The following is a 23,009-nucleotide window of genomic DNA, read 5'->3' as shown; positions in this document are numbered from 1 at the left end:
TGATCAGCTTTACCCTTGTGTGATTGTAGAGCCAATTAAAACAAATATATATTTGTGACACCTAATTTTGGAATAGAAAATAAGTCCTCTCATCCCATTATAAATAACTAAATATGAATTATTTTAATTTCAACTGTGAAAAATAACTTTTGTTACTGTGGTTTTTATTTGTGGAATAAAAATATAATTCTAATTAGCCTCAAAAGAAAAAAGGTGAGGGGAGTTGTGGAAGAAGAAATATTGATCCTTGGAAAGTAGTATTGTTTTATTCTTAGATGAAAAGGCAATTTGCCTATATGGTCCAAATTTGTGAAACTAAATAGCTTGAAAATTAGAATTGTAACACATGATTAGAAAAGTTTTTGATTTTATTTTTATTTATCTGGTTCAAAAAGAAAAAGGAAAAAGAAATGCTGTCTCCAACATACCTGATTCATGCCAGTTAAATCCTCTCATAGAATGAAGCATTCTTGATTATTCTTAGGTTATTTTAAAATATTTGTGTTGATGAATATGAGTATTTGATAACCTTCTTCCTTTCTCTTCCTTCTAGGTCAGATGACTGATTTGATCCATACAGAAAAAGATCTGGTGACTTCCCTGAAAGATTATATTAAGGCAGAAGAAGACAAATTAGAACAAATAAAAAAGTAAGCAAAGCGTTTTACTTATAATGACTCTGACTCTATCCACCTGGCTATTTTTTTCTAGAGCTAAAACATTGAATGAAAATGAAAGCCATCTGTTGATAATAGCCATTCTAATAGGTATGAGGTGGTATCTCATTGTGATTTTGATTTGCATTTCCCTAATAGCTAGTGAAATTATGCATCTTTTCATGTATCTATTGGCCATGTATATCTTCTTGGAAGAAGTGTCACTTCAGGCTTTTTGCTCAGATTTTAATTGGATTGTTTTTTTTTTTTTTGGTGTTGAGTTGTGTGAGCTATTTACATATTTTGGATATTAACCTCATTGAATTGTATAATGTAAAAACAAGCAACTAATTGTCTATTTCAATAAAGCTGGAAAAAAAAGAAACCTTTATAATTTTACTTTTAAAAAGAATTTTTAGATATAGTTTTAAATCAAAAATCTCTAAATGGTTATTTTTTTTTTAGCTGGTTTACTAAATTGTGTTTTTCATTATTAAGTGTATGTATACTCCATTTATATATGTATAGATGGGCAGAGAAGTTAGATCGGCTAACCAGCACAGCAACAAAAGATCCAGAAGGATTTGTTGGGCACCCTGTAAATGCATTCAAATTAATGAAACGTCTGAACACTGAGTGGAGTGAGTTGGAAAATCTGGTCCTTAAGGATATGTCAGATGGTAAGTCAGATGGTAAGGCTGATGAGCCAGAAAAAGTAAAGCAGTATTGCTACCACCTGTAGAAATGCCAGAAGTAGTCATAAATTCAGTTCCCAGAATATCAAATGAATTATTGCTGGGGTTTGTTTTGTTTGATCAGAATTCTTTTATTCTAGATTTCAAATTCCTTGATTTAAAAAGAAAGGTGAATAAAAACTGGAAACAAAAAAATAAAAATAAAACTGTCAAAAAATAATTTCTGCAATTGGTGACTAATACAGGTGTGTTTTGCTTTGAAGTCTACAAAAGAGACTTGATTATTTGGCATATAGCTTTATTGCTGAGGGTAGTCATTTTCATTTTAGGATTACCTTCAGACTTTAAAAATTTATGGATAAATTTTATCCTAATCAACACATGCATTCCACTGTAAGGAAACAGTGTTAGAGGTGTTATATATATAGTATTTTGAAACTTAGGATTGTTTTACTTAATGTAGACAATAAATTTTAAAACTGGGGTTGCAAACAGTGATAATGAATGTCTTTCTAATTGAAACAATAAGTTGTAGTTGGAGTATTTAAGTGTTTAAGATATTTTAGTAACACAGAGAACACTAAGTCTAGAGTAAAGGGATTGTGCTTAATACATAGAAGAGGCACATATTTGTTGAATTACTAAAGGTGGCAAAAAAAGAGAGAGAGCGAGAGGGAGAGAAGGAGAATTGAGCTAGCTGTGTAGATAAACTACTCCAAGGGTGCTTACAGTTTTTGTGAGCAGTAAACTATTTTCCGTAGGACAGGAAACCTAAAAAAGAAATTAAGGCAAGCACTATGAATATTTCTTCATGATGAGGGGGAAATAGAGATTATTTGCTTTCTTATATAACACTATGAGAGCAATTTTAAGGTCATGTATGTGTGGATTTACATACACACACACCCACACCCACACACACATCTATCTATCTGTCTATCTATTTATTTATTTATAAATTCTCAAGTAATGACCAAATGACCTAAGTTCTTCTACAGGTAAACCTTGAGACTTTGACATTTTAATTTGTGGTAGTCATCCAGAATGCTATATATTTTTTTCTTTTATTAGAGGAGACTTAAGCAATTTCTTGGACTTTTGTTTTGGGGCATAAAAAACAATATAATCTATAAAACTTGGAAAACTTGCTTGTAAAATTCCATGTGGATATTGAGACTGAGAGTTGGTATTATTAAAACTAAGAAAATATGCTTGATAGGAACTTTAGCCCTCTTCCAGCAAGTTTTCATTTGTACATTTTCATTAACATAAAAATGCCTGGCCTCTTTGCTGATCAAAATACAGATAGTTGATAAGAAAATGAGAGGGGAGGGAAGTCATCTCATACCTTTTATTTGCAAATGATGATACATATTAAAATTTTTTCAATCTTTTTTTTTGTTGTTTTGATTACTTAAGCTTTAAGGAGTATTTGGCATCTTTTCTCCTTAAGGGTAATATAGTTACCAATAATTAGTTTGTTAGTTTGATTTTTGCTATATTTTATATAAAAACTTAAAATTAAGATTAGGTTTTATGTAGAGCAAATCTTGATCAATGAAAACTATATTTAATAATAAGCAGATCTAAATATATTTCAATAAACTAGCTTATCTGATGATCTTAAATATATAATTAATATCTCTTTCTCCCCTTGAAGAATTCCACCAAACTTTATATGATTACATACTAATTAATGTGTGGCATGGAAGAAGAAAACAGAACTTTATTTAATAGCATACATTTTACATACCATCTGTTATCTGAAAGTATAATTGGTTGCCAGTGAATGTCATTTTCAAATCTATAAATCTGTTCATTTTTCATGCTTAGTGGAGGCTATGTTGTGTAACTAAAAACTCAATTATGTGAGTTTATCTATTAATACATACAGATATGTATGCAGTGATCTCAGGTTAAGCAAAGTTAGAGATATAAGTTTCATTCAGTGTATTTAATATTTTTCCACTGAACATGTGAAATGTGGTATGGGGGGAAATTAGGATAAAATCAATTTTGAATAGTCTTTGTAAAGACCGTATTGGAAATTGGAAGTCTGTGAGGTTCTAGAGTCTTCTTTTTTTTCTCCCTCCTATTTCAAGGCTTTATCTCTAACCTAACCATTCAGAGACAGTACTTCCCTAATGATGAAGATCAGGTTGGGGCAGCGAAAGCTCTGTTGCGTCTCCAGGACACCTATAATCTGGATACAGATACCATCTCAAAGGGTAATCTTCCAGGTAAGAATTCTTCTAGTCTATAAAACACCTATCCCCTGGCTTCTCAGTTCAGCCCGTTAGGACAATCAATGTTAATGTAAAAAAAGATTTTTGTATTTCATTTAAGATTTTTTTACTTTAGTTTGAGGACAAAACAGCCCTCCCTTTCTCTAGGGTTTAATAGTGTGGATAAGCTTCTAGCGTATTACAGTGAAAGCTTATACTTATAGGGACTAACCTTAAGTAGGAAATTTTAGCGTGTAAGAAAAAGAAACATTTTCTAAATTGTTTTTCTTTACGTTTTTCTTTAGAATACCCAATGTTTCTATGTGATGTTATAAGGAATAATCAAAGTTATATGTTCAGTAATTTAAAAACCAAGACCTGTTGTGTATGCACAGATTTTTAAAGTGTTTTGCAGTGTGGAACATCCTGCTTTCTGACCTATTTTTGACAGAACTTTTTTTTTTAAGTTACAGATAAGTGTTATGATAATTTGCTTTAAAATTGTTTTATTATACAAAAACATAAAATTTACCATCTTAACCAATTTTAAATGTGCGGTTTAGTGGCATTAAGTATATTCACATCGTTGAACAACCATCACACTATCCATCTCAATAGCTTTTTTATCTTGTGAAACAAACTTTATACCCATTAAACAGTAACTCCCATTTCCTACTTTCCCCAGCCTCTGGCAACCATCATTCTATTTTCTGTCTTTATGATTTTGACTACTCTAAGTACCTCATATAAGTGGAATCATACAGTATTTATCTTTTTGCGACTGTCTTATTTCACTTAGCATAATGTCCTCAAGAGTCATCCATGTTGTAGTGTGTGTCAGAATTTCCTTCCTTTTAAAATCTAAACTAGCATATGTATATACCACATTTTGCTTATCTATTCATCTATCAGTGGTCACTTGGGTTGTTTCCACATCTTGGCTATTGTGAATAATGCTGCGATGGTTATGGGTGTGCAAATACCTCTTCAGGACCCTGCCTTCGATTCTTTGAGTACATACCCAGAAGTAGAATTGCTGGATCATATGGTAATTCTATTTTTAAGTTTTTGAGGCACTGCCATACTATTTTCCATAGTAGATATACCACTTTACATTCCTGCCAACAGTGTACAAGGGTTCCAATTTCTCCACATCCTTGTCAACACTTACTTTCTCTTTTCTTTTTCATGGTAGCCATCATATTAGATGTGAGATATTATGTCATTATAGTTTTGCATTTCCCTAATTATCAGTGATGTTGAGCATCTTCTCATGTGCTTAGCACTCATCTGTACATCTTTGGAGAAATGTCTGTTCAAGCTCTTTGCCCATTTTTTAATTGTGTTGTTTGTTTTTTGTTGTTGAATTTTAGGTGTTCTCTACACATTCTGGATATTAATCCCTTAGGAGATATGTGATCTAGAAATATTTTCTCCCATTCTGTGGGTTGCCTTTTTACTCTGTTGATACTTTCTATGAACAAAATTATAAAATTTTCATGAAGCCCAATTTTATTTTTTATTGCCTTTGCCCTTAGGGTCATATACAAGGAATCATTGCCTAATCCAATGTCACGAAGCTTTTGTCCTGTGTTTTCTTCTAAAAGTTTTATAGTTTTAAATCTTATACTTTGGTCCTTGCTCCATTTTGAGTTAATTTTTATACATGGTGTTATGTAAGCATTCAGCTTCATTCTTTATGTATGTGGGACATTCAGTTTTCCCAGCACCATTTGTTGAAAAGACTGTCCTTTCCTCCATTGAGTGGTGTTAGCACCCTTGTCAAAATTCATTCGACCATATGTGAGAGGGTTTATTTCTGGACCCTTCTATTCCATTGGTCTGTATGTTTGTCTTTATGCTAGTACCACCTTGTTTTGATGACTGTAGCTTTGTATTAAGTTTTGAAGTCAGGAAGTATGAATTCTCCAGTTTTGTTTTTTTTCAAGATTGTTTTGGCTATTTGGGGTCCCTTGAAATTCCATATGAGTTTTAGGATGGGTTTTTCTGTTACTGCAAAAACTGTCATTGGGATTTTGATGGGGATTGATTGTATTGAATCTGTAGATTGCCTTAGGTAGTAGTATTGACATCTTAATAATATGAGTCTTCTAATCCATAAACATGGATGTGTTTCTATTTATGTCTTTAATTTCTTTCAGCAGTGTTTTGTATTTTTCATTGTACTTCTTTCATCTCGATTAGGTTAATTTTTGAAAATTTTGTTTTTGGAATTGTTTTAGTAATTTTCAGATTGTAAAGTGCTAATATACAGAAATGTAAGTGATTTATTTTTGTGTGTTGACTGTGTCCTACTGCTTTGCTGAATTTATTAACTCTTAACAGTTTTTTGGTGGAATATTTAGGGATTTCTACATTTAAGATAATATCATCTGTGAACGGAGATCATTTTACTTCTTCCTTTCCAGTTCGAATACCTTTAATTGCTTTTTCTTACCTAATTGCTCTGGTTAGAACTTCCAGTACTAAATTGAATACAAGTGGCAAAAGTGGGCATCCTTGTTCTTGATCTCAAGGAAAAGTTTTCAGTCTTTCACCATTGAGTATATTTGCTGTGGGTTTTTCATCTAGATATGTCTTATTATGTTAAAGTAATTTCCTTCTATTCCTAGTTTGTTGAGTTTTTTTTTTTTTTAATCCTGAAAGAGTGTTGAATTTTGTCAGATGCTTTTTCTACATTGATCCTGTAGTTTTTTTTCCCCTTTATTCTGTTAATGTGGTATTGCAATAATACGTTTTCCTATGTTGAAACATCCTTGCATCCCAGGAGTAAATCCCACTTGGTCATCCTTTTAATAGGCTGCTGAATTCTGTCAGCTAGTATTTTGTTGAGGATTTTTGCATCAATATTCATAAGACATATTGGTCTGTAGTTTTCTTGTAGTGTCTTTGCCTGACTTTGGTATAATGGTAATGCTGGCTTCATAGAATGAGATAGGAAGTATTCTCTTTTCAATTTTTTTGGAAAAGTTTGAGAAGGATTGGTGTGTGTTCTTTAAATGTTCAGTAGAGTTCTCCAGTGAAACCACCAGATCCAGGGCATTTCTTTGGACACTTTTAGTTACCAATTCAGTCTCCTTAGTGGTTATGGGTCTATTCAGATTTTCTCTGTCTTTCTCAGTCTTGATAGGTTTTGTGTTTCAAGAAATTTGTCCATTTTGTTAAGGTTATCCAGTTTGTTGGTGTACAATTTTTCATAGTACTGTCATATAATCTTTTTGTATTTTTGTAGAATTGGTAGTAATGTCCACACTTTGATTTCAGATTTTAGTAATTTGAATCTTTTTTCTTAGTTGATTAAGTAAAAGATTGCCAATTTTGTTGATATTTTCAAAGAACCAACTTTTGGTTTCATTAATTTTCTCTATTGTTTTTCTGTTCTCAACTTGATTTACCTCTGTTTTATTGTTATATTTCTTTTGCTAACTTTGGGTTTAGTTTGTTCCTGTTTTTCCAGTTTCTTAAGTTGTAAAGTTAGGTTATTGATTTGAGATCTTTCTTGTTTTTTAATGTAAGCATGTATAATTATAAATTAGTCTCTTAACACTGCTTTTATTGTATACTATAAGTTTTGATATGTTGCGTTTTCATTTTCTTTTGTCTTTAAGTATTTTCTAATTTCCCCTGGTATTTCTTCTTTGAGTCACTGGTTATTTAAGAATGTTTAATTTCTACAGATTGTTGGATTTCCCAGTTTTATTCATGTTACTAATTCCATGTGATAATTTACTGTTTGCCATCACTTCTTTTTTTTATAATCATTACTATCTCCTTGTCATTATCAACTGGAGGAATAAAATGTTACCTCTTTCTTCATATTGAAATCAATTTTCTCAGTAAGAAAATACAGTAAGATGAGTTATTTGTTAAGTTTTCGTGCTCATCTCTCTTCATTTGGTGTGAAATATCAAGAGGGAAAACTAACCATGACATAGTATTAAATACAATTTCTATTACATTAGAACAAAATTCCATTAAGTTGGATTTCCAAAAATGTACAAATTTGCAAATTTTATTTTCTGTTTGATACTAATATACATTATAAGACTTCTGATAAGATCATAATCTTATTTTAAAAATTGTCTCTGATTTAAAATATTGATTTATTTAATAACTTTAATATGCGCCAACCATTATGCTAGGTACTAAGGACACAATAATGAATAAGACTGACACTACTCTTGCCCTTAGGGCACTTACATTCTTATGTCTTATGATATAGTATGATGAATGCCTCGATGGGGATAATTTAGGATACTGTGGGAGCACATGGGAAGAAACTTAATTCTGGACTCTATAAGAGGCATAAAGGAAGACTTCCTGGAAGACAGGACATTTTTAAAAAATTGAGATTTAATGGACAAGGAATTAGCCAGGATAACAGGAGAGACAAGGGGAAAAAGTGGGCATGAGAAAAGTATTCTTAGCAGACAGAACATGGGTAAAGACCAGAGAGGAGGAGAGAACATTTTATATCAGATATCTAACAAATAGTTTGTTCAAGAACTTAGTATTATATGAGGTGGAGATTTAGTTTTAATGAGAGTAGTGAGAGATGAGGCTAGATAGGCCATCTCTTGAAGGGCTTCATAAGCCATGTGGAAGAGTTTGCACTGTTCTGAGTGCAATGAGGAGCCATTTAAAAGTTTTAAACAGGAAAGTTATGTGATTTTCATTTTAGAAATATTATTCTGGATGTAGAATGGAGATTGGATTGAGACCTGGGGATAGGGACAAAGAAATCAGGGAGGAGGCTATTGTAAAAATTTAAATTAGAGATGGTATTGGTAGCTAGTGGGTATGGAGAGAAGTGGTTATCAAGCAACTTAGGAGGTGGAATAGTAGAATTTAATGATGAACTTGATATGGGTTTCTGGCTTCAACAACTAAATGGATTCCATTCAGCAAAATAGAGCGCACAAAAGAAGCAGGTTTGGTGTATGTGGGGAAAATAAATTTCATTTAGTTTACTATATATATATATTTTTCATTTAAAACTTTATTATCCTTTTATCAAAATGACACTGAATGTTATTTAAATACCCCTATTTAGCTGTGTTTCATCTTGGGAAATTCACTGGGTTCTCCTGAGTACCTAACCTTTAATCTAGGGATCAGTTGGTAATACTTTCATAGAGAATGGATGAAAATAAAGTACTCTGAGAATATGTGTATTTGTTTTTCATTGGGGCAGTGTTCACCCTTTCTTACGCACTTTGTATCTCCTTCTTGACTTCTTCGAGTCACTGTTTTGGGCTAGTTCTTACTAAATTTTCCTTTCAGGCAAATTCCTTATAAGAACAGTGACTGAAATTTCCTAAGTATATTATATCCTGTAAGTGGTAAAAAATAACACTAAAGTGAACTAATAAACAGTTTTTAGGCTTTTTTCAGTTGTTGTTCGCCAAATCTTTCTCTGTTGTTAACAGTAAAAGATCACATGTATATTTGAAGGCCCCTTGTGCACCTTCTCTTCCTTTCTAGAAGTAGTGACTATTCTGAATTTGGTATGTATTCTTTCATCTTTTATACTTTACTGCATATTATATTGTTGTATTTTAAATATTAAACAATACATCATACTCTGTATCTTTCTGCAACCTTTTTCACTCAATAAAATACTAAGTTCATCCATGTTGATCAGATTCATCTAACTGACATGGTAGTTTATGGTGCAGTTGATTTATTCACTCTTCTATGGATGGACGGGCATTTAGGTTATTTCCAATTTTTTGCTATGTTAAACAAGATTTCAATAGACATCCTTGTTTATGTCTTGTGTCCATGTATACACATGCAAGAGTTTCTCTGGGGTATAAGTCAGGGTATATGGTTCTTCACCTTTACTAGATGTGACCAAATTGGTCTTCAGAGCAGATGCACCAATTTATATTTTCACCAGCAATGTATGACATACACATTTCTTCATATCCTTGCCATCCCTTGGTTTTGTCAGACTTAAAATTGTATCAGTTTAGGTGTGAAATGATGGTGAAGGTTGGGGGAAGCATGATTTATTTTTTAATTGCCCCAAAACAAAAAAATTAGAGAAATGCTTATTTTAGTGGATTTATATTGATGCCATGTTACTCCTTGATTCACTTTGTCTGTTTCGTCCTTCTTTTTGGGCCCTTCTTTTGAAATGCTTTGTTGATATTTTAATATAAAATCTGATAAGTCTGTGCACTGGCATCATGGTGTCTTTATAGTTCCTATAGACTGTTCCTTCAGTTGCAGATTGTTCCTAACCCTGATTCGTTTAATAGGTCTAGATCTTCCAAATGTATCATACTTTTTTTAGCTGTGATTTTTTGGGGTTTGGTATGAAAAATGTCTTATATATAAAATTTTATTTACTTCATGTGGAAGTTGAATGTTCATATTCTTGGTCACTTACATTACTAAGGTTATTACACTAAGTAGTAGATTCTTCACAGATTTCCAGAGCTCACTCAACTATGAGTGTACCATACTGCCTCAGATGTAAGACACCAGCTTCCCAAGTGTATGAATTTTAAACATACTTCTCCTTTACAAGTCAAGTTTTTATAAGGGCGTGGTCCTGCGAAGTATAAGAATTTTTAAGTAAAATTTCCCAGTTTATAGATGAGCCACAAAAATGTATTTCTAAGTAAATTTTTTTAAACTGTTATGTAATACTATAGTTTATATTGTGATAATAAATTAAAAAGACTCTTTTTGATGTTAGTTTACTTTAAATTTAGGTTACTATATTCAATTTGATATGCTAATGTCAATTGTCCATGCCACTTCCTTTGAACTAAAGGAATTTACAATTTAATTCTTATCAAATATTTTTTGCCCTTTGTATGAAAGTGTTTTTATAGTCTTTTTCTGCCAGCATCACTTTCCTTATCTCATTTGCTTCATCTTTTTGCCCAGTTTTTCTTCTTATGGTCTCTGTTTTGGAGATCGCCTTCCCTTTCAAATGCCGTATCACTTCTCTCTCATTTTTTTCTTTTAAGGATTTGATTTCCAGGCATTCTGCATTTAATAATTTTCAATAGATCAATAGGTAAGATGAGCAGAGTTACCGAAGCAAAATATGCTAAAGATCCCTTGCTATCTCCATCATGCTTTTAAATGATGTCATCAATATATTGGGTCACATAAAAAATATTACTGGTGCTACCCACGTGATAATGGCATACTGTTCTTAAGTCTTTTGCATAAGAGAAAAACATTCTTTTCCATGATAAAACATTTCTGCTTGTTGCATTGTAAGCTCATCTTAGAACTGTATATGAGTTCTCATATATGAAAAATAATAGGAGAATCAAAATGTAATATGTTTCTTTGGTTCCTGGAATTGCATCATGTTAAACTATTAATAAGTTAGTTTCTTGATATCCTTTCCTAGAGTGGAGTGTGAAATAGAGTTAAAGAAAAGTGTCAAAATATGGATTTTCATCTTCATTTATGGAGTACACTGGTAATTACTTACTATCCACAAGTGACTAATAGGAGGCAAAAAAAAAAGTGAAGAGAGGTAGTTGTTTGAATATTTGATTATATTAGTCAGTGATTATATTCCTCCAGTGCACACACCTCCTTGCTAGGACTCTGGTTGGTACTGGAATGTAATAGGTTATATCCTCAGACTAGAGCATACTCTCCCCTAGTCAGTGAATGTCTGATCACTAGCAAAATGTGCCCATGACTTTATTTCTTCTTAATTTATTTTTCATAAACTCCTTTTCTGCTAGCATTTAAAAAAAAAACCATGTTGACACCATTGGATAAGTTATAGCAAAGTCTGCTTATAGCCAATGTAGTGACTCTTGGAAGTGTATTCAGTTAAAATTTATTAATGAAAACACTGTTCTGTTCCTTTTTATACCAGTTTCCTTTATGATATTATCAGACACTTAAATAAGTATATAAAATCATATCTGTTTTATCAGAGAAAGTGTAGGTTAGTCTGCTTTTGACCAATAGTTCCTTTAAAAACTTCACCCTTCTAGAAGCATGACTTGTAGCACAATATTGATTTATTTTTGGAACTATATATTGAAAGAGAAATGTTTTCAGGTAAGATGTATTTACTTTTTATTATCTAATTTTTTTTTATCATAAACTGGTGATTTTCTTTTTTGTTAGTGTCAAAAAGGAAATTATGTGATTTTCTTTATAAGGCATAAAAGAGACCTATAGGACATGACTTTCTTTTTTGATGTTATTTATAAAACTCTTTATTATGGAAAATTAAATATAAAAAATAAAGATAGTGATGTAATGAGCCTCCAGTTATTCATCATTACCCAACTTCTAAAGTTTTTTTTAACACTTTGCTATTCTTATTTTCTCTGTTGCTTCCACTACTCCTATTTGTTATTGTTTTTACTAGACTATTTTAAAAGCAAATTTTAGATATTGTGTTATTTTATCCATTAGTAATTCACTATGCATATCTAACTGATCGATAAGGTCTTTTTAAAAAAATTAGTAACAGCCACTTACTATTATCCAACCTAACCAACTGACAATACTTTCTTAGTATAATTCAATATCTAGTCAATACTCAGTTTTTCTGGTGATCTCAAAGATGTCTTTTTACAGTTGCCTATTTTGGTTATGTCTTTTTAATCTTTTTTATTTTTCCCTCCTCTCTCCAACTCTCTTCCCCCATTTCATTGATAAGTTAGAAAAACCTGGTCATATGTCCTGTGGAATATATCACATACTGGAATTGCCTGATTTCTCTGTATTGTTTAACTTGTTCCTTTAATCGCTGTGTTTCTTACAAACTGGTTAGAGCTTGAGACTCCATTAGATTCTTTTTAAAATTAACTCCATAGGTGGCGCTCTGAACTTCTTGTTGAATTGCCTGACCAGACATCACACTTTTTGTGATGCTAATTGATGAGTAGCTTCAGTGGCAGGAGACGGATATCTCTGTATAAAGTTCTCCAGGTGTTTCATTTAATGGTTTTGATGATCATTACCCTAAAATACTTAATTTGGAATTACAAAATGGTGATTTTTCTCATTCCATCATTTCTTTTACTTCTATTAGCTGGCATTCTATAAATAAGAACTTTCAGGAACCATTTGGTGACCCGGAACTATAGTTTATATATGAAAGGCAAGATAAATCCTTAATTCTTTTTCTTATATCAGTTTTCAGAGTAATGGGTTGATATCATAATAACTTCCAGTAGTGATTAGTGATTTTTATCTGAAGTATCTTTATGAACTCATGGATTTTCATATATTTTTGCATTTTGATACATTACATTCATTATTTCATTTGATGTTCAGATTATCCCATTTTAGGCCACTGGGTGACTCTTTAGATTGGCTAATTTGTATTTCTGAAATGATCCTGTTATTCTTTGCTAGCAAGGAAGTGTCTTTGCTTTCTGGCACAATTTTTTCCAGGCTTACCTTATAAATTTCTATCCTCGAGCAGGAATTAGGCATTTCTGTAATGAATCTTGAGTCTTTTTAATGGAATGATGTTTAGGGAGCAGAGTCTAACTAGGTCCTAGGGATGTTTATCACTGTTGAGTTTGTCATTGATTCTAGGTATTTTCAGGGGACAGAATAGGATATGTGAGTTCATATTGTTAATGCCAATTCAAATTTAAGGTTACAGAAGTTTATACTTATATCTTTTTTGTGTTGAAACTCCTAGTTCCAGCGACATTAACATAATTCTTTTATTATCCTATAAAATGCCTAAAATAATTTAAAAATAACTATATTATAATATTAAGACTGTTGAATGCAGTTTCTTTTTGTACCTTTTATCCTTAAAATATATTATATATGATCAAAATTTTTTTTTAAAACACATGAAGTAATTTATTTTTTTGTGTAGTTATGCCTTCAACGTGTTACACAGTTAGGTTCATTCATTTCAGTATTTTTTCCTCCAATTTTTAGAGATTGTTGTTGTTGTTGTTATGTTTTATTTTTTCCTTTAGTTAAGTACCTAAGAGTGGCATGGCTGCGTTGCATGGTACATGTATATTTAACTTTTAAGAAACTGCTAAATTATTGTACCATTTTATGTTTTTATCATTGGTGTATAAGTTTCCAGTTCCTCCACATACTCGCAGACACTTATTATGTTCAGTCTTTTGAATCTTAGCCAAACTAATGAGTATATAGTGGTATCTCATTGTGGTTTTAATTTGCATTATTTATTATACATAGCTTATAACTGATGACTGATGTTTAATGTCTTTTTATGTGTTTAGTGGTCATTCATATCTCTTCTTGGTGAAGAATCTGTTCATATCCTTTTGAGTTCTAAGAATTCTCTATATATTTTGGATGCAAGTTCTTCATCAGATAAATGTGTTGTGAATATTTTTAACCAGTCTTTTGTCTTTTTGTTTTCATATTGGTATCTTTCAAAGAGCAAAAGTTTTAAATTTTGAAAATGTTTAATTATCAATTTTTTTTCATTTATGGGTAGTGTTTTGATGTTATCGAAGAAATTTTTGCCTCCCCTGAAGTCTGAAATATTTTTTTTTGTTTTTTTCCTAGAAATTTCTTAGTTTCAGATTTTACATTAAACTATTTGTAGGCAGTAAGGATTAATGTTTGTTTTTTAAAATATGAATACTTAGTTGGTTGAACAACATTATTGAAAATACTTTCCTTTCCCCATTGAATTGCCTAGGCATCTTTGTCAAAAATCACTTGATCTATTTCTCGATTTGATTCTGTTCCACTGATCTATATGTCTATCTTTACTCAACACCACAGTTGGAATTACTATAGTAAGAAATATATATTATATATATAAACATAAAGTAAACTTTATAGTAAGTTTTGAAGTTAAGTGGAATAAGTCCTCCAACTATGTTCTTTGTTTTGGCTATTCTAGATTCTTTGAATTTCCTAATAAATCAGCTTGTCAGTTTCTATAAAAATGCCTGTAAGAATTTTGATGGGGATTGTGTTAAATCTTGGGGAGAATTTGTGCAACGTTGCCATTTTAACAATGTAGAATTTTCTAATCCATGAAAATGCTATATCTCTCCATTTATTTATGTCAGAGAAGTTAGGGTAGGAGACCAGATATTTTTATGTTAACATTAAACCACTGCTAGTCTCACAATTATTGTTTGACTGTTGATGTCAAAAGTTGGGAAAAATTCTCCTCTTCCCCTTCCTCCTACTGTTTTCTTTTTCTTCTTCTACATCTTTATTATTGAAAGACAATTATCACAGGCTCAGTTTTCAATTCATAGCCTATCTTTGTCCTCTTCTGTTGTTCAAAATTTTTATTATATTTTGGTTTCTAAATATTATATTTAGAAATGTATTGACAATAAAGTGTGAGTACACATTATCCAATATAGAAACATGAAACTGTAACTGGCATAGTAGGCAATATCCCTTTTGCAGTCTGACCTACTACCTTTTTCATTGGATTGCCATGAAAATCAAATGAGCTGAAAGCATGTGAAAGTTAAATTGCAAAATGCTGTTATTGTTTTTTTTTATTAGAGGCAACCAAATAAACTTTTTTAAAAAAATTGAGATATAATTAACGTAACATTGTATTAGTTTTAGTTGTACAGCATAATGACTTGATGTATGTAAATACCGAGAAATGATTACCACAATAAGTTAACATCCATCACTACACATAGCTACAACATTTTTTGTGTGCGATGAGAACTTTTAAGGTCTACACTCTCAGCAACTTTCAAATACGCAATACAGTATTGTTAACTATAGTCACCATGCTGTACTGTGCATTATATCCCCAGGACTAATTTATCTTGTAACTAAAATCAGTCTTTTACCTTTTGACTACCTTCACCCATTTCTCCCATATCATTTTTAATTATGCAAAATTTTTAATATTCTTTTAAAGTTCAAACTGTACTACTAAGGTCCACTAACAGAAGTCTCATTTTCATTTCTCTGTTCCTCAACCTCTTCTTTTTACATGTAACTGCCATTTTATTAGTTTTTCTATTTCTTTGTTTCTTTTTGAAAATAAAAGCAAATGTATATATTTTCCTATTTCCTCTCAATATAAACACAGAAGGTAGGATGGTGTAAATACTTTCAGTATTTACCTTGGTATTTTATTGATATGCCCTACATATCACTTCATATCATGTATAGGAATTTTCCTCATTTCCTTTTACAGATACATATTACTCTATTTCATGGTGGTACCATATATTATTTAACCAGGCCCCTATTGATGAACATTTGTTTTTTTTGCAGTGTTTTGCATTCTAAAAATAATGCTACCAATAACCTTGTGCATATGTTATTTTGTATTTTTGCTAAGTGATCTTTGGGATATTTTTTCTAGAAGTGATGCCACTGAATCAAAGAGTAAATGCATAGGTAATTTTTGTAATATTGCCCCAGTTTCCTTCTATAGTGGTTGTATCATTTTACATTTCCATTAGAAATCTATGAGGGTGCCCATTTCCCCACGGCATCACCAAAAAATATTGTCAGACTTGAGATTTTTACCCATCTAATAGTTCACTTTTCTTTAACTTAGACTGTCTCATATGTATACTAGTTTCTTTCATTTATTTATTTTTATCATTCTTGTAACTCATACTTTCCTTCTAGAATTATTTTCTTCCTTGAAAACATCTGGAAGAAGCCTTTACATGGACTTTGTTTGGCTTGTGATTCTTTGTGCTTCCTGAACCTGAAATTTCATGTATTTTAATTTTGAAAAATTGTTCACCATTATTTATTTAAATAGTGCCTCTCCTACATTCTCTCTTTTATCTTCTTCTGGAACTCCCAAGTAGACATAATTAGGCCTTCTTATTTTTTCTTCCCTGCTTTTTAACTAGCACTTCATATTTATTCTTCCTCTCTGCTGCAACCTAGGTAGTTTATCCCATGGTAATTTATTCAGCTCACTCCTATAGGTTTATTCTTCTCTTTTTATATTGTATCTAACTTGGCTGTTTAATCTGACCAATAAGTTTTTATTTCATTGATTATATATGTCATTTCTGGAAGTTCCATTTTTTTTTTTCCTACTCAAATCTGCCTAGTTTTTTTTAGAGTATCTTATATGTTCATATTTTTTATTTTTAGTTTCTTTGAACATTTTTAATTAATAGGTATTTTGAATTCTTACTCTGATGACACAAATATCTGAAGAACTTGGGGGATATCTAATACTGTTTTTGAATAGTTTCTGCTTATTTTGTTCATAGTGGCTTGCTTTATCATGTGCTTTGTAATTTGGGAGTGTGCACTTATTTAGATTGTGTGGAAATATTACAAAACCTGAGGTGAGGGTGCTTTTTGCAGAGTGTCAAAGTTGCTTCTGACACATGTCCTATGACATCACTAACATAGAACCATTTTAAGTTAATTTCTTACCTGTAGTTTCTCATACAATGGAGATAGCATAAATTTGAAATCAAAACCTCCCTGAGGGCATGCCTGTGGAATGCTAAGGGATTTTTTTTTTTCCTGCCTACAATGCAGACTGAAAAAAAGTTATTTTGTTGTTTCTCTTTGCCAGCTGACAACTTTGTTTTTGTTTTTGTTTTCGTAGTTCATTCATTTAAGATGTAATTCTTCAAGGATTTGCTTTAAGTGGGGGTTCTCAAGGCCAACTTGCCTCTTTACATGGGCTTGAGGGCTTTATCTCTTGCTCTTTGGTAGTTAAAAATCAAGTTTCTAGGTTTTTGATCTGGTGTCCTCCTCCAAGGTAGATACAGCTTCATCCTTTGCTTACTTCTCTGGGTTTCAAGTTCCTTCTTGGTTTTGGCCTCAAGATATTTGCTTAATTCCTGTGAACTTGGCTATAGTATAAATGGATAATTGATATATTTTATCCAGCATATCTAGGTGTCAGAACATTCCCTTCCCAACCCCCACCACTATGTGGTCCAGAAATAATTCTCCATTACTTAGGTAATATACTATAAACCAAAAAAACAACATAAATTACTAAAGCCCTTAAAATCTCCAAGTAACTCATCTAATTTACTGTTTATAAAGTGGAGTGCTATATGGTTGCTATTATCTGTACATATCATTCAGAGTTATATATTTTATGTTTCTATACTTCTTTCTCTATTTATTGTTCTTAGGAAAGCAATGGTAATTGTACAGTATTTGAAAAGGTAGAAATCTAAAGATTTAAGAAACAGCTTATTTGTATTCTAACCCCCAGAGTAACAATTTAACATTTTGACATATTACCATCTAGATTTTCCGCCCAGTTTTATTGAAGTATAATAGACAATTAGTTGCTCATATTTACATTGTACAATTCTATGAGGTTTTTTTTTTCAGTTATAGTTGGCATACAATAATATATTAATTTTAGTTGTACAGCGTAGTGATTAGAGATCTTTATAACTCACAAAATGATCACTCCACTAAATCAAGTATCCCTCTTCCCCTTACATATTTTTTACAATATTGTCAACTATCTTCCTTATGCTACACTTTATATCTCCATGACTATTCTGTAACTATCCATTTGTACTTCTTAATCCCTTTGCCCTTTTTCACCATCTCGCCACCCCCTCCCATCTATTAGCCCTCAAAATATTCTCTATCTATGAGTTTGTTTCTATTTTTGTTGTTGTTTCGTTCTTTGAATTCCACATTTATGTGAAATCATGCGATATTTGTATTTCTCTGAGTTACTTCATTCAGTGCAATACCCTCTAGGTTCATCAAGGAAATATCTTTTTTCATCCCTTTCCTTTTAGTCTGTGTGTGTCTTTTATTCTGAAGTGAGTCTCTTGTATGCAGCATATGTAGGAGTTTTGTTTTCTTATCTATTTAGCCACCCTATCTTTTGGTTGGAGCACTTCATTCTTTTCCATTTGAGGTACTTGTCGATAGGAATGTAGTTATTACTGTTCTTTATTCTTGTTTTTGATATGTGTTTTTTTCTTTTTAAAGAAGTCCCTCCAACATTTTCTGTAATACTGGCTTGGTATTGATAAATTCCTTTAGCTTATTTTTGTCTGGGAAGCTCTTTATCTGTCCTTCAACTCTAAATGATAACTTTGCTGGATCAAGAATTCTGTAGATCCTGAGTTTTCATCATGTTGAATATTTTGTCCCAAGCCTTTCTGTCTTGCATAGTTTCTTTTGAGAAATCAGCTGCCAGTCTTAAGGGTGTTCTCTTGTAGGTAACTAACTGCTTTTCTCTTGCTGCTTTTAAGATTCTCTCTTTGTATTTAACCTTTGGCATTTTATTATGATGTGTCTTGGTGTGGGCCTCTTTGGGTTCATCTTTTTTGGGACTCTGAGCTTCCTGGGGTTATATTTCTATTTCTTTCACCAGGTTAGGGAAGTTTTCCATCATATTTCTTCAAATAGCGCTTCAATGTCTTGTTTTCCTTCAGGTACCCCTGTGACACAGATATTTTACATTTAATTGTGTCCCATAGGCTCCTTAAAGTATTATTATAATCTTGGCTTCTTTTTTCTTGCTGTTCCGATTGAGTGTCCTTGGCTTCCCCATCCTCTGTATTGGTGGTTCGATCCTCTTTATCCATTGTGTTTATTCCTTCTAATATACTCAATCTCAGAATATGTGTTCTTCATTTCTGACTGGTTCTCTTTTATAATTTTCATTTCCATTTTTATGTGTTTTTTTTTTTTTTTTTAATCAGGTTCTCACTGAATTTATCTACACTTCCCCTAAGTTCACGGAGCATCTTTATAACCAGTGTTTTGAACTCTGCATCTGTTAGATTGCTTGACTCCATTATTCCTGGATTTCTTTTCTGTTTTCTCATATGGTTTCTGCTTGTCTTCCCATTTTGGCTGCCTTTCCATGTCTGTTTCTATGCACTAGGCAAAGTTTCTAAGTCTCCCGGTCTTATTAGCATAGCTTTGTGTAGTAGATGTCCAGTGGCACAATCCTGAGAGGAGTTCAGCAGCAGGCCAAGTTTCGCCCCATCCTGTGCTCCTCTGGGGCCACCTGTTAAGATTCAGCAAGCAATCCAGAGATGCTGTACTTACAGAGGCCACGCCAGAAACTGAGGCCAGTTGATACCAGTGTGGGTCTTCAGGTTGCCTCAGTAAGGAGCACTGGACTCACTGAAGATACAACTGGATGTGTTTTGGGTGGAGTCGTGAGTTGGGGAGGCAAAGTTTCAGGGAATCTTTTGAGCGGAGTGACCTCTGTTACCCAGTTTGATAATGTCTCAGTTATGGCAGGGCTGGGTCCGCACACTGGTGGGGCAGAGGGCTCAACAGAGGAACAATGGATACCACAGGGACTTTTGTCCGGGAGAAAGCCTCACCTCTGGCCCTCGCTCTGACAACTCAGTGTTCCCCTGTAAGTCCCTTGTTTACCCCATGCAGCCATAAATAACAACTGGGTGTTGGTACTCGGAATGAACGGGTCCGTCACTGTGAAAGTCCATTTGCAGACAACGCCCCTTTAAGAGGCGTCTGCAGCTGCCGGCTGCCACTGCTGTCGCCTCTGTCCCACTCAGCCTCTCAGGACGAGGCAGCCTCGCGTCTTCGCCCCCTCCTACCTTCTATGGTTGCAGGTTGATTATTTCTCTTCTTAGTTGTAATGCTTCTCCTCATCTAGATCCTAGATGACTTTGCTTGCTGTTTGCTCTCCATTTCCATCCCAGCTTTGATGTGGTCGCAAGATGGATGAACAAAGCCTCTATCATCTACGGCATTTTTAGGTGCCTTTCCTTTCCATCTAGATTTTTTTGTGATTCCTATATGGCATTTGAAATTATCTTTCTTAATGAAAAACACTATTTAATTATATTGTCATATCTGCCTATAAACTTCCTTGCTTTTAGCTTATTATAATATTCAACTATAATATTTGGCTCAGCTACAAAAATTGTTTAAGAAGATACTTCTTTCCTATCCCCTAGTACTAAACTCAAGAAAATAATTGAAAAAATAGTAGTATCAGTTCATAGGGTGTAAAATCATTATTCTTGTCTCATATTGCTGAATGTCTTATCTTTAAAGTTACCAGTCTGTTACCTCCTCCTATTAAATTTTGTCATTTATGGCAGAGGTCTCCAACCTTTTTGGCACCAGGGATCAGTGCTCCTATGAGAATCTAATACCTGATGATCTGAGGTGGAGCTGAGGCAGTGATGCTAGCTCTGGGGAGCTGCTGCAAATACAGATGAAGCATCGCTAGCCTGCCACTCATCTCCTACTGTGTGATAAGTTCCTAACAGACCATAGACCAGTACTGGTCCATAGCCTGGGAGTAAGGGACCTCTGATTTATGGTATAATATTAGGAACACAAACTCCTGAAGTCATATTGTGCATATTCCAGTTCTGGCTCTTAGCTGTGTGACCTCTAGCACAATAGTTAACTTCTCTCTACTTTAGTCCCTTATCTAGATTGCTTTGAGGATTAAATGAGTGATAAATGCCTGACACATAGTAAGACCTCAATAAATGTAGACAACTGTTTAAAATATTTTTCTTTATGGTTATTTTAATTTCATATTTCTTAATAATAGGGCTACATATTTTCCCAAGTGTTTTTGGTTTTCTGTTTATATTTTACCTCATGTGAACTATCAGATATCTCTTCTTAATATAGAAATTTCAGTTTGGAAAGCAGTTGACATACCAACACCATAAACACAACTGATTAAAGATTAATAAGTTAGACTGCATCAAAATGAAAACTTCTGTACTTTAAAGTACATCACTAAGAAAGTAAAACAACCCACAGAGTGGGTAAAAAATATTTGAAAATCATATATCTGATAAGGAACTTGTATCCAGAATATATAAAGAACTCTAAGAATTAACAATAAAAAGACAAATAACCAAATTTTTTAATGGGCAAAGGATTTGAATGATATTTTTTCCCCAAAGATGATATAACGATAAGCATGTGAAAAGATGCATGCTTGACATTATCATTAGGGAAATACAAATCAAAACCACAATGAGATATAGTACTTCATACCCACCAAAATGGCTATTGTAAAAAAGATGGACAATAACAAGTATTAGCAAGAATGCGGAGGAACTGGAACCCTCATACATTGCTTTTGGGATAGTAAAATGGTGCAGCCATTTTGTAAAACCGTTTGGCAGTTCCTGAAAATGTTAAGCATAGAGTTGCCATAGGACCCAGCAGTTCCATTCAAGAGTAATGAAAACATTTATCCACACAAAAATTTGTACATGAATGTTCATAGTAGCATTATTCATAAAAGCAAAAAAGTTAAAACAAATGTCTATCAACTGATAAAATATAGTCTGTCCATACAGTAAACTATCATTTTGCAATCAAAAAGATGCTACAACATGTGTGAACCTTGAAAACATGCTGAGTGAAACAAAGAGGACAGTCACAACGACCATGTGTTGTATGATATTTATATGAAATAACCAGAAGAGGCAAATCTGTAGATATACAAAGTAGATTAGTAGTTGTTTAGGTAGTAGGTAGGGGAAGAAAATGGATAATGACTGCCAACGATTGCAGGGTTTCTTTTTTGGGGTTATGAAAGTCTTCTAAAATTAGATTATGGTGATGACTGCACAACTCTGTGAATATTCTAAAAACTATTGTATTTTTTAAATGGGTGAACTTTACAGTATATAAATTATATATCATTAGTGCTGTTGGAAAAGGAAGGGGAAGGGAAAGGGGAAGGAACCGGTTGACAGATTTGCCTTTCTTCCTGTCCATTCATCTCTTGCCTAGATTGTTAGGAAGACAGATATATCTTACATGGTGATGCCTGCTGTGCTAGAGAGTTACATGCTTCCACTTAATTAGTGTTCCATTTTGGTATGATGGCTGAGAATGGAAGTCTTGGAATATCTAGGTCCCATGTCCCCTATTAGCTGTGTGATTCTTGCCATGTTTCATTATTTTGTAATTGTTCATCTGTTTATAAACCTCAGATAATTTCTGCTTTTCCTACCTCAGGGTTGTTGTGAAGTTCAAATAAAAGTGAGATAGCCCTTTGAAACCTGTATTGTCATAGATAAATATAGTATTAATATTTCTAAAGTTCTCTGTGTTTTCTTTCTATAGGAGTAAAACACAAATCTTTTCTAACAGTTGAGGACTGTTTTGAGTTGGGCAAAGTGGCCTATACAGAAGCAGATTATTACCACACAGAACTGTGGATGGAACAGGCACTAAGGCAGCTGGATGAAGGCGAAGTTTCTACCACTGATAAAGTCTCTGTTCTAGATTATTTGAGCTATGCAGTGTACCAGCAGGGAGACCTCGATAAGGCACTTTTGCTAACAAAGAAGCTTCTTGAACTAGGTATGTAAACTTAGCTTAATTCAAGATTTTATATATATATATATCATATAGTCATATATATATCTCATCATATAGCTTTGGTACTTTTTATTTGTTAGACATCAAGTGCCTCATCTTTACCCTCTCTCTGATTATTTTCTAAACAAATGGCAACTGATTTT

General features: G+C 32.7%; 1 protein-coding gene across 2 annotated transcripts in view; it reads left to right on the top strand.

Moving 5' to 3' along the window:
• Positions 1-23,009, top strand: part of P4HA1 (prolyl 4-hydroxylase subunit alpha 1) — a 67,951-nt gene that overhangs the window by 15,419 nt on the left and 29,523 nt on the right. For both annotated transcript variants that reach the window (XM_039872092.1, XM_039872093.1), the window contains exons 3-6: positions 554-650; positions 1,185-1,336; positions 3,454-3,591; positions 22,609-22,848. In XM_039872092.1, coding sequence (XP_039728026.1) covers positions 554-650; positions 1,185-1,336; positions 3,454-3,591; positions 22,609-22,848 — 627 coding nt within the window. The remainder of the gene's footprint in view (positions 1-553; positions 651-1,184; positions 1,337-3,453; positions 3,592-22,608; positions 22,849-23,009) is intronic.

This window comes from Pteropus medius, unplaced genomic scaffold, assembly GCF_902729225.1.
Source record: "Pteropus medius unplaced genomic scaffold, Ma_sr-lr_union100, whole genome shotgun sequence".
Lineage (NCBI taxonomy): Eukaryota > Metazoa > Chordata > Mammalia > Chiroptera > Pteropodidae > Pteropus > Pteropus medius.
This window is presented reverse-complemented; position numbering and strand designations above follow the sequence as displayed.